A 13,342-nucleotide genomic window follows, 5' to 3' on the forward strand; every position below is an offset into this window, starting at 1 on the left:
TGAAAACACTTGCAGCTGAGCTGTTCTGATCTAATGTAATCTAATTAAGTAAGGCTAAATACAGGTAGGCTAATAGCGGCAGAGAGAAAAGAGGGGGCCCCCAAATAAAAGTTCTGCTCAGTGCCAACCCTAGGTGGGGCTTAAACAAAAGCGGGATGAGCTCGTCTCCAAGGCACCTACATATCGATGACACATGTCATATTCTCTGGAAGCTCCTGGTAAACTAGCCGAGAAAGACAGGGACACCACAGAGCCGCACCGGACACAGGATATCAAAGCATGTCCACTTGGAAGGTGGCTGTAATTATTGGGCTGGGGGTAGGTGCAATGCTTATCATGCAAAGCGGAGACCTGCTGGACTCAGTAGGCAACGGGTACCCTATATGGAGGGAAACGGGGCTGCTCGCGCGGGCTGTGGTCTGCATCATCGCCGGGGTTTCCCTCCTCGCCATTGGCTGGCTGCACGGGCTGCTCTTCAGTCCCCTGGAGCTGCTTAGGGGGCCCGATGATGTGGGATACATCGCCGAGGACGGTCGGTCCAGAGCCCAGGCGGCAAACGAGGTCCGCCGCAGGAGGAAAACCGGAGAGCTGCCTCCGGTCTATCCGAACGGCTGGTACCGAGTGCTGGACTCACACATGCTGAAGAGGAGCGAGGTCAAAAGTGTATCTGTTCTAGGTATGGTAATAAGTGGCGGTTGCGTTAGCCACCTAGGCCCTGCAATAACTAAAGTAACCAAGTTGTGACGCATTAAGTGAATGCTGGACATATATGACGACCAGTGGGTAACTTAACAATGACACATAAGCCACTCAAATATCAATAGTAAGTTGTATTTTGATTTGCGGGAAAATATAGACATATTTTTGTAACATAATTAAAGTGTGAAGGTAAGTTCAAAAAACCTCAGCAGATAAGTGATGTCAGACAAATGGCCCAGCAGTGGGACAGATTGTAAAGATGCTGACACTGACTGCACCCCTGTTGCAGCAGGCATTGATAGCAGTGTGATGTCATATAAGCCCTCAGCTAGATGTGAGATGCAGACAGGTGAGTTTAGTGAACTGCTAGGAGATGTTTGTTTGAAGTGTTAAAATGTGACTCTGAGTTCATGATTGCACCAGATTTAATGCACAGGTTTTATTGCAGGCAGTGTCAATAGCTGTGAGTGTCTCCAAACAAGATAATTAAGGTACCCCTTCAGAGTCAGAGTCCAGTATAACTGATCTGGATAATAATAAAGATTACTGCTTAACTTTCAAAAAGTAGTCATGTAAATGTGTAATGTCAATCAAATCAGCTACCATAGTAAGCTCAAGAACATTCATTCTAAACAAAATAGTATACTTCTCATGTGCACAGAAGATCAAATGTTTTTACTTGACTAAAACAATTATCATTCCATTGACATCTACCTCAGTTAATGCGTTCGTTTTTAAATGATTTTAAGAATGAATACATTACAATTCAGGACGGTAGGAGGGGGCTATTGTCATACAGATGATCCCCTATGATTATTCTTTGAAGATATATTTTAATAAAAGCCTCGGTAGGTAGTTGGCCTCGTTGGGCAAACATTCCATAACAATCTTTCAGCATCTTGTAATTCAAGTGGTCTGAGAGATAACTAGACTTCTGCACCTCCACTTGGCTCTGTTTTCAGGCATGAGAAAATCCATCAGGTGATTGGAGACTTTAGATCAATCACAGGTCATTTCAGAGAGAGGGTGTTCCTTTGGCTCTACTACGTACAAACGCAGATGCGTGTGCACGTCACTTTGGATGATGAAATCCTGATTCAATGGTGGTAATCCTGCAGAAAAAGTTGCTATTCCAGCATTGGCAACAACTGCCTACACTGCAAAGCAACCCCAAAAAGTAAGACAGACCTACACATATCAAAAGAAACTCTAAAAGACAGTCTGACAATAAACGCAATAAACCACGCGTCAATATCAGCAAAGCGTTTCAGAGGATGGATTGAAAATGTTGCTTATTGTTTAGCCTTCTGCTAACTGTAGCCAATGGCTAGCGGCTGCAGCTAAAGCTCACGGCCAAGGTTAGCATAAGGCTTAACTTGCCTTTTCCGGAAAGCAAAACTAGCACATGTTCACTTCTTTAGGGTTTAATTGTCACTTCTGGCCTCTCTATCACTCTGACATTTGTCATGTCACCTGGTCTCTGTTGTCCTGTCTCAGGTAGCAGTGTATTGAGGCTCAGTTGCCAGGATGGGAGAGACAAGATCATGTTACAAAGTTTTTTGGTAGTTAAAGCATACACTTAAACAACAATGGCCTACTGTCTTTGTTAGATTAGTTTAGGGTTCAAGGTGCTTAGTAACACTCGTCTTTTGGAACAAAGCCTCATTGTTTCAGTTCATTCAAGTTTTTAACTGCTTGTTTGATTTAAAGGCGTCATGGAGATGGAAGTAGTATTTATTGAATGATTACATCATTGTAGTAAAGCTGCAACTAACGATTCTTTTGATTATCAATCAATCTGCTGATTCCTGGATAATCTTTTTCACTGATTGTTTTTCTCGAGGCTATACAATGTCATAAAAAAAGTGAAATTATAACTTCCCGGATCTAAGGGGATGTCTTCAAAGGTCTGGTTTAAAATGATACAGAGATAAATCCTAAAGTGCAGCAAACATAAAGTTTAACATTCTTCAGTCATTTTATCATTAATACAGTGGTGCTCATAAGTTTATGAACCCATGCTAAAGTTGAATAAAAAGAGGAATTAAAAAATCCTCTTTTGGAAATTGATCTTAATGGCTTAATTAAAAAAAGCTAGGAAAAATCCAACCTTTAAGGACACCAATTTTCTTTGTGAATTAATAATGTATCGTGAGATTGGCATGGTTTTATTTCAGTTAGCCTAATAGCTGGTTTGATTTGCATTGAGAGATGATTTTATGGAAAGTACCCCATGCCAATCTCTAGGTATGGTGAAGGGGATGTGATGATGTGGGGCTATTTTAATTCCAAAGGCCAAGGGAACTTTATCAGGATGCATAGTATCCTGGATCCATGAAATAACTGGCCTCTAAAAATAAAAATCTGCCTGCCTCTATGGGAATTTAACATAGGGATGTACTTACTTATTCTCCCTGTATTTTAAGGAAGAACATTTATTTATTTATGATACATTATTCATTCACAAAGAAAATTGGTGTCCTTAAAGGTTGGATTTTTCCTCATTTTTTTAATTAAGGCATTAAGATAAATTTTCAAAAGATGATTTTTTTATTCCTCTTTTTAGTCAACTTTAGCATGGGTTCATAAACCTATGAGTGCCACTGTATATGTAGGTGATATCCTCATCATTCAAACACTAAGTGGCTACATTTCATGCGGTCCTAAAATCTTTATAACCAAATCTTTAACATCATCATCTCTTTAAAATCAAATGAATCCCAGTAAATTATTAAGTCTCTATTATGAAGATTGATTGATTGATTGATTGATTTGATTTGAAGAGAAACACTTTGTGTTTAATGTGATCTGACAGCCAATCTGCATCAGGTCTCATGACAACTCATCATTCACAATTTTAAAGCTTTTAACATGTCACATTTTATGTCTCCGCGCTGCTTGATATGTAGCAACTCTGTTACAAAACTTACATTTATTTCACACACCGATATGTGATTTATTTAAAACAGATACGCGTTTCCCATTTTAGATTTGTTGTTCTCATGTCGATATGTGGCGGGCTGTTTGATCTCTTCAGGGAGTTTCTTTGAGTTTGAGTTCAAAAAGGTTTCAAAGAGCAGGTGGTGCTTTCATATTTCAGTCGAATCACCTGCCATAAATACACAAACACTATATGAAAGGTTTTCTACCTGGAAAAGATATCCACCAGTTAAAAAAATAAAATAAAACACCTGTTCTTGCAGAGTGAATCGGCATACACTACAGCTGCAACTTACAGTATTTTATCACCTATTAATCTATCAGCTATTCTTTCAATTAAATTAGTTATAATTAATCCAATAAATAGTTTAACAGTTGTGAAAAATGTCCATCACAGCAAGTTCCCAGAGGTGACGTCTTCAACTTGTTCTACGTGAGCAAAAATCCAAAACACAAAGATATTCAATTTAATTCAATGAAGATATAAAACAGAGAAAAGCAGCAAATCCTCACATTTGACAACCAGAGAATAATAATAATGATGAATACCTAATAAGATTAATAGATTGACTCGATGATGTCAAATAGTTTTCAACTTACTGCAGTAATTTTCAACACATTCTCACTCCCAACTCGTCAAATACTGACGCCACGACCCCTTGGCATCACTGTTTAATGCTCTGGGTACCCGTTTGGCGTCATTTTTTTTTTTTTACGCACTTGGTCAGGACCCCTTGGGTCACTTTTTTACCCTCAGAGTCGGGACCCCTGGTGTCGTTTTTCAACGTGCAGGGTAAAACCACTTAGGGTATTAAAAAAAGACAGTGGGCGGGGTTAAAAGATGTACGTTTAAGTGATGGGTGGTGATAGGGCAATGGATATGACACATGCCTTTGGTGTGGGAGGTCTGGTTTCAAATCCCATTGCAATACATCAACCAATGTGTCCCTGACACTTAACCCGTAGTTGCTCCAGAGGAGTGCGACCTCTGACATATAGCAATTGTAAGTCGCTTTGGATAAAAGCGTCAGCTAAATGACATGTAATAATGTAATGTAACATGCAGGACAATTAGTTAGGGTTATAAAAATATGGTAGGTGGGGTTAAAACATGTACGTTTAAGTGACACGTGGGACGAGAATGGGACACGAACCCAGTTCTCCTGGGTGAAAGTCCTGTTGTTTAAGCCACCCGGTGCATCCCATACAGGCAGCAAAGGGTGCGTTGTGCGTCGGTATCTGACGCTGAGGGCCACTGACCAAGCGTCAGTATTTGGCGAGTTAGGAGTGTGAGCGCCTTGTAATTTCCTAAAACAATCCCAATTTACTCCCCTTATTAGCTTTTTCCAGAGGTTTTAATCATGTCCTACAATCATGATCACATATATATAGATGTTAGGGATCATCTTGACCACATGTTGACTGATTGGCTGCTCTGTATATCAGATTTACAGCCAGCACCAGTACAACAAATTATTATAGCTCCTACACAATTAACATGTGATGATGCAGATCAGTGGTTGCCAAAGTGGGGATGAGGGATTGCCAGACAATACTGGGGTTCTACTGTTGCAAAACAATAAATGAAGCATAAACTGTGTTTTTCCCCAGAGAACGTAAATGCCTTTCTGTCCATGATGCTTAATATACAGTAGTCGGAGCTGTATTTTTCCTACATACCCTCTGGTCTTCTTACTTGCCCTCTTGTCCCAAAATACAACTTTGCCACCTTCAGGATCTGCATCCTGCTGTGAATGACTGCAGTTTTTCACCCCTAACTTTCCTCTGCAGAAATCGATTTACATCATATATTCAATTCCGCCTAGTGTGTCTTTTCCCCCTATGCTGCTGTCACACATTGCACTGTGGTTCAGTTCTGCTGACCCACAGCAGTCTGGAGACATCTGTGCTGTCATTTAGATTTCTTAAGACTTTTACTTGGGAGTAACCTGACTAGTCACTGCTAGCTCAGCGGTTACTTCTAACCAGTGGCCCAGCCTGTGCTAATCTGGGAGCAATCTCAACACTGGGCCAGCCAAAGGTCAATTAGGTGTCTGACTGAGCACTGATTCATTCTTGACATGCACTGTTCAAAAGTGGGTCCCAATACCTACTAAACTGCAGTTGTAATGAATCCCTGGAACCTAATCTGACCAGGCCAAGTGTAATTATCTAAAGCAGGGGTCTTCAACGTTTTTTAGGACCCCATAACTGAGAGAGCTGGAGCAGGGACCCCCTACTACATATATTGTATAAAATGAAGTTGCATATCAAACTAGGCTTACAAACCCGTGTGGGTGGCCTAAAGCCTTTATACATACCTTTTTAGTCCATAGAATTCTAAGCTAATAAAATAATACTTTTTGGCATGATTTTATAAATCATGTTTTAATGTTATACATACATGTAGCACAGTGAATCCTTAGGATTAACTATATCTGCTGATGGCTACCTTAGTGACTACCTTCCAGGGTAGTAAGCCTATTATTATTGTTTTTTTCCCCCCAAATTGGCTAATTTAAGTTAGCTAATAATATGTTGGATGTATGTTAAGACATTTTATTTTTTGAAAAAAACTTAAAAAATAATTTGTTTCAAAATAAAATGTTTTTTGGGCCAGTTTGTGACAGCCATCTTTATAATTTAAATAAAGATCATGTCAGTGTCTTCAGGAATGATTGCTCTATGTGCAGGTTTCACAATAAAAAAGAATTTGGAGGAACATTGTTCTGAGGAATCTATAATTTGCATGGATGGTTGCTGTATGTTTATCCTCTCATTTACAACAATTTGCTGTTTTTTTCTGTGGATTTGTCAATGGTGATACTCTGTAGAGAGGCACAACTATACTGAGTCATTACAATTGCACATACAAAAAGTGTTAAATCTTGCACATAATGTCACATCCTACATTTTATTACATTACCATTGTATTCCAAAGTGTCAGCTCAGTCATGAAAATGTTAATGTGTTGTCCCTACTGTAATTAATGGCCCTAGGTGAGCAGGTGGCAGTGTTTCGGGACCAGGATGGGAAGGCCTACGTGGTAGATGCCTACTGCCCTCACCTGGGTGCCAATCTGGCTGTGGGAGGACGGGTGGTGGGAAGCTGCATAGAGTGCCCATTTCATGGATGGCAGTTTCGGGGGAATGATGGCAAGTGTGTGAGGATCCCCTATGCAGAAAAAGGTATGAACTAAAGGTAGTGTCCACTGTTTTTTATTCTACAAAAATTGCTGAGGGGAAGTGAAGGAGGGCATGTTCAACCCCTGATGAAACACAGCGCAAGAGATCAGTCACACAGGCTAACAAATCCAAAGATGGGAAGGCAGAATCCAAGGTCCAAATAACAGGCAAGCAGGGTCAGAACAGGTAGCTCATGCAAATACAGACAAGTAACGCTGGAGAACTTGTGCAGCAACACACAATATAATCTGGTGGGGCCGAGTGCGAGTGGACAGGTGTGTCTGCTGAGAGACTAGTGAGGGAATGGGCTGCAGGTGAGGAGCAGGGGAACCAAGTGAGGGGAATGAGTTGTTTGCAAGGTCAGATGAGGTAGCATGATCTGAAACGAAAGGGGAGTTAGTGATAAAGTAAAAAGCGGATGAAAAGAGTTGGTGGATTTTACAAGCTAAACTAACAAGCTCTGCAGTAAAATGCAGATTTTTTCCTGAGGGTAGTGCTACAGGACACTTTGTGGCAGACATGTAATGTCTACACCCAACCCTAACATTTCAGCCTGTGTTGCCGAAGAGATGCAAATATGTTTTGTGTGCAATTGAAAAGGAAATGGGCCAAACGGTGGTGCTTGCAGAAAGGTTAAGGGGTCAACAATATTAAGAAATAAAAACATGCATATTTACAGAAAATCTGGACATATTTTGTTCAAATTTGGACATTAGCTTGAGTACAATTTGGCTAGAGGATGGCACCAGAGGAAAGCTGACAGAGTGCAACTAATGGAAATGTTTCATCTTCTGGGGAGCATGAATATCTTCAGTTAATACATTGACTTTAAATGATGGTAATATAGTGTTTAAATATTAAACAATAGCATTGTGTATTGGTCGTATGTAAAAAGTGGTGAAGCCGAAAGAGATTGATTGATTGATTGAAAGAGTATGATTCAGATTTGGGTTTCATTTGTCATTCAGTGCCAGAGTTCGCCAAGGTGCGCTGCTGGCCCAGCTGTGAGGTCAACAGGCAGATCCTGGTTTGGTTTCACTGTGATAAAGAAGATCCTCAGTGGAGCGTTCCAGAGCAGCAGGAAATTACAAAGGGCGAGTGGGTCTATCGGGGCAGAACAGAACATTTTATCAACGCTCACATAGAGGTAGGTTCATATGTGTGTGTGTGTGTGTGTTTTTTATGTACGCAGCATGAAGAGGTTTTAGTTTGTTTGAAGTTGAAAACCAATTTATCAGGTGTTTCTACTTTTTCATAAGTGCTCAGTTGTTTAGAATTAAGAAACATCGCCTCTCACAGTGGCTGACCATTGGCTTCCTCCCAATGGTTTACTTTCAGTTGTAAATAAATTCAGTATCAAGCGCCACAGGCAGAGAATGTGCTCATGGTGACCTCTGCTCCCTGTAGGAGATCCCTGAAAATGCAGCAGACATCGCCCACCTCGCTCACCTGCACACGCCGGGCATTTTAAGTGGAGTAGATCTGCGCTACACCAACAGCAAAACCTGGGAGTTTGTGCGGCATGACTGGAAGGTAAGAATCTTGCTAAGCTAAAAGATGCTACACACCATGTTGTGATGGTGCTTTTACAATCCTCAACGTTTCAGGGATGCCAAATGAGTTCTAAATCTTAAAACGCGTAGGAAACACTCAACATACTGTTTTAAGCCATGCCAACCATTTTATGCTATTTAATGGTATTTAGATTTTAGATGGAATATATTTATTTCGGGAGGATGAAGTATTATTGAAAGTACTTCTGTGTCTGAATGCCACTGTATGTGCTTTGTTTGTGTGTATGCATAAATGTGTGTTCATTCAAGGTTCAATGGGAACCAGAGCCAGAGCCCAACAAACATTGTTCTCAGATGTTGGTGAAACATGCGCTGATTGTGTTTGGATGCCATTGGCCTCTGCTGGACATTTGTGTCGTGGCCAGACAGGTACAGTACACGTTCAAAGTAGCATTGCAGTTTGTACACAATTCCCTGTTGATTGATTTGTAAATTATATTGACACAAAGCAATAATCAAATCAATCGTGCCATTAAATTAAAATGGATTTCACCCACATTGATACGTTTTAAAGGACAATTCCGGCGCAAAATGAACCTAGGGGTTAATAACATATGTGTACCGAGTCGAACGTTCTGTGGGACATGTTTTCATGCAAATTGAATGCGTCTCTAGTTTTAAACAACCTACCGCAAAACCGGTGGTTACCTGCTAACGCTAGCTTTCAGGGCACTTGGTAAATCACTATTTTATACCACTAACAAGGCTCAAAATAGCACCACACTTAAACGGTAGCATAATGAGGGTCCCTACATGCAAACCGAAGCACTGAGAATTTTGTAAGTGTACAGACAGTTTATTAAAAAGATACATTATAACTATCTAGGGTATTTAGTGTACCTCAACTCAAGAGCACAGAGCTGTTGAATTAGATGAAAAGTTAACATTAACATGGCTTCTGGCTGTGTCAAAGGATATGTGTTGATGAAAACCGTACAGAGCCCAAAGGACGTGAGCTGTTTATTAAAAAACCAGCAGGACTGAAAGCCTCCAACAATCTCCAATGTAGAACATCGGTGGACAGAACTCAGTGTTCATACTGCTGAGAAAACTGCTGGTCTGATGCAAAAAACACCACAACTCATGATATGGCCGCCTGGTCAGGACCCCTTGGCGGCATTTTTTAAAGCTACATTGTGTAAGAATTTCTCCCATCTAGCGGTGAAATTGTATATGACAACCAACTGAATATTACTGGCTATGCAAGACTATTTTTCAATAAATCATCAGCATTCAGGTCTGATCAACACACGGTTGCTTTTTAAGCATTAGATTCTGTAAAATGGGCTTGATGTAAAATAAATCAAAATATATTTGACTACCAACTTAAATTGATGTAAATGTAATCTACACGTTGCAGTGATCATACATGTGTGTGTTTCAGGTGGGTCCAGGAGTGGTGTTCCTGCAGTTTGAACACAGTTTCTTGGGCCGGGGTGTTATCTTGCACTGTGTGACTCCAGTGGAGCCTCTGTTGCAGTGTGTCTCCCACACCATCTACTATCAGTCTAACATCCCACCACTGGTGCCCAAATTCATCCTCAAAGCAGAGTGCATTCAGGTGCGGTACACACTTACCTTCTCCTATCACTGTCACATGGTCCTTCATTGTCACATTGTTTGGATTTGTAGCACATTAACTGTACAGTTCAGTCTATGGACTTTCAACCTACTGTCAGCACGCGCTATAATATAATAAGGTATTTTGGGGTATACAGCAAAACTTACAAAGCAGTTAAACTGCATTAATAGTGTACATACTGTCCAGGGGTGCAGCCAGACGTTGTTAACATTCAGGGCTAAGCCCAAACTATAGGTGGGATCCGGCAGCATGCTCCATTTATGGCAGCTACATGCACTATCTTTCAAGATATTTGAGATAATAGAATGCCTGAATCTGTAAGTCATTTGGGCAAAACACGATAGTTGCCGAGGAAAAGAATCATCCTGTAGAGCCTACATCCTGTTTTGTATCTAATTGTTCTCCAACTGTCTTCATCATTCTGAAACCAGAACACACCATATGTTGAGGATGACTCATTTTCAGTCCTGCCACCTAAAAAGTTGCAAAAATGATCTGATGTTTCTATTTTTAAACAGCATTGCTATTCTTGAAAAAAATCTTATTAGAGTTCACAGAATGAATGGTGATATTTCCCCAGTAACAGAACTTTTGCTCTGTTGATTTACCGGTCCAGTCAGAGAGACTGAGGGCAAATGACACAAAGTTGAAGGTATTTTTAAAACCTTAAAAGATTCGGGGCTGGAGCCCCAGAAGAGACCCCCTCTCTCCGCCCCTGCTGCTGTTAGATCACTGTTAATTTATTAGTAACACGTTTATTGTTCAAGATTGCTCTGATGTGAAGAGATCATTGTGTGCGTTTGCCTCCCACTCTGCCTTTTGGTTTAATTCTGCGTCCTCATTGCTAACAGAAGAAATAACACCACACAGTCACAGAAAAGGTGTAAATAGCCCTTGTTAAACTTGATAATTAGCTGTGTGATAAACGGAAAAAACACAGTCATTGATTTAACAAAAAGATAACTATTAAGTTGGCTCAAATGACAAAGATCAAAGTATTTTTTTCGGGATGGTAATGGGTGGGTCCACACTAAAACTGCCTAAAGAATTTAACCAAAGTAAGTTTATCAGTTAGATTGCCAAGATAAACAGTACAAATAATACAGTAAACATGACAGATGCAGATGAGGATTGTGTTTCCCCCTCAAAGAAAACGTGACTGTACGATGAAGCAGACTTACATTTTAGAATTGAATCAACAGCAGTACATTGATTAGCTTCCGTGTCGGCACTCCTGCCTGCTTCTCCAAACTAGTGGGGGGTGCCAACCACCATCTATTGTAGCTAACACACTGACTATGGATAAGTGCCTCATACAACCCCACTTCAAACGATCCGAACTACCCCTTTAAATAAGAAACTACCTGAAAAAAGAACGAGGTTATTTATCACCAGGTTTTTGATACTAAAATAAAATATTTAATATCTAGTTTTGAGACACGTTTTGGTCAGCGTCTTTCATTTTCTACAGCCCTTCTGAAATGTTTTGAAGTGTTACATACCTAATTGTTTCAAGTTCAAGAGTAACTTAAAATAATTGAATTCAATTATTTGGTCATTTTGTTTCTGCGTGTGGCATTGACTTAAAGAGCCACCTCAGGAAACTCAATTATAGGGGGCATTTCCAGAGGTAGAGCTTGAGTGTGGACCAAAATGCCAAATCTCAGCAGCTGATGGACTAACTAACTAATTTAATCAGCGACACAGAAATCCCTGCTGACAAATTACAGTAAATGATTGCAATGAGACAGTGAAAAATACAAATTGCTTTATAAATTATTATTTCATTCTTAGTCCTATTTAAGTGAAAGTCTGTTCCCTTGTCAAATCCATTTAACTGTGCCACCTGTTTGATTATTAAGTGCTCAGGGGAAGTAAATGAGGATAGAGGAAGAAGTGCTCGGATTAAACAACAACATGTTTCTAATAGGGCTGGGTACCAAATTCAATACTTTTTAGGCACCGAGAGTATTGAAAAATGCCTCGTCATTCAATACCCAATTTCAATACCTAAGGAGTAACTCTCATCAGCGTCAGTGAGCCAATAAGCATGCAGCATGCTTCTACCAAGATCTAATAATGCTGGTGATTGGCTGTCTAACGTTAGACATCGTAGAGAAAAACTCTACGTTACACTGAGAGACGGGGCTCACGTAGTAGGAGCTGAAAAATAAATACAAAGATTTGTGCCGTAATGTGTAATGTTGTAATTTCTTTTTGTTTTATAAAATTGGTATCGAAAAAATGACAGAAAGGAAGACAGTTAGGAACCAGTATCAAAGTCACGGTATTGGTCTCAGTACCGGTATGCTATTTTTAAAACAATACCCAGCCCTAGTTTCTAATGGACTTGAAGTTGTAAAACAAACCTATAATGAATCATGTTTTTTTTTTTTTTTTTTTTTTTTTTAAATCATAATGTGAAACTCTGTCCAGTGACCGTCTCCTGTTTTCTTCTTGTGTTTATAGTTTGAGCGCGATGTGATGATCTGGAACAATAAGAAGTACATCTCCAAGCCTCTCCTGGTGAAGGAAGACTCAGCCATCCAGAAGCACAGGCGCTGGTACAGTCAGTTCTACAGCGAGAACAGCCCGCGGCTGCAATACCAGTGTGACACGTTGGACTTCTGACCTCCCTGAACTAAAAGTGGAGAGATCAGCAGAGAAGATGTCAGGTCAGGGTTGACATTAATCAGAGGTGTCAGGTGGTAATCGGAGGGAGTCCACGATTGATTACAGTAATAAATTAAAGGAGGAATGGAGACCTGATTTGTTTGTGGGATGGGGCTCTTTTAAAAGCCTGAAACTTAAGTTAAACCGTATAACCATCTCTTCTTCTTCTTCGGCCGCTTATCCGGGGTCGGGCCGCGAGGGCAACAGCTCCAGCAGGGGACATCAAACTTCCCTTTCCCGAGCCACATTAACCAGCTCCGACTGGGGGATCCCGAGGCGTTCCCAGGCCAGGTTAGAGATATAATCCCTCCACCTAGTCCTGGGTCTTTCCTGAGGCCTCCTCCCAGCTGGACGTGCCTGGAACACCTCCCTAGGGAGACGCCCAGGGGGCATCCTTACCAGATGCCCAAACCACCTCAACTGGCTCCTTTCGACGCAAAGGAGCAGCGGCTCTACTCCGAGTTCCTCATGGATGACTGAGCTTCTCACCCTATCTCTAAGGGAGACGCCAGCCATCCTCCTGAGGAAACCCATTTCGGCCGCTTGTACCCTGGTAAACCGTATAACCTCCTTTAATAAGTCTTATTGAAGGAGATAATATGACTTTCCAGCTTTAAGTGCCTACAAGATTTTGATGAACCAGTGCTAATACAGAAAGCAAGCAATACTAAGAAGACCACAAAGCCATT

At 40.7% G+C, this 13,342-nt stretch overlaps 1 protein-coding gene across 1 annotated transcript; it reads left to right on the forward strand.

The window, feature by feature from the left end:
• The first annotated feature begins 155 nt into the window (after nt 1-155).
• LOC144531861 (cholesterol 7-desaturase nvd) lies at nt 156-12,989 on the forward strand. The gene is given in 8 exon segments (XM_078272197.1): nt 156-218; nt 220-676; nt 6,639-6,827; nt 7,793-7,971; nt 8,232-8,357; nt 8,648-8,767; nt 9,783-9,959; nt 12,450-12,989. Coding segments are annotated over 8 exon segments (1,473 nt in total). The 3' UTR covers nt 12,612-12,989.
• Nucleotides 12,990-13,342: the final 353 nt, after the last annotated feature.

The sequence above is a fragment of the Sander vitreus genome, chromosome 16 (genome assembly GCF_031162955.1).
Source record: "Sander vitreus isolate 19-12246 chromosome 16, sanVit1, whole genome shotgun sequence".
Classification (NCBI taxonomy): Eukaryota; Metazoa; Chordata; class Actinopteri; order Perciformes; family Percidae; genus Sander; species Sander vitreus.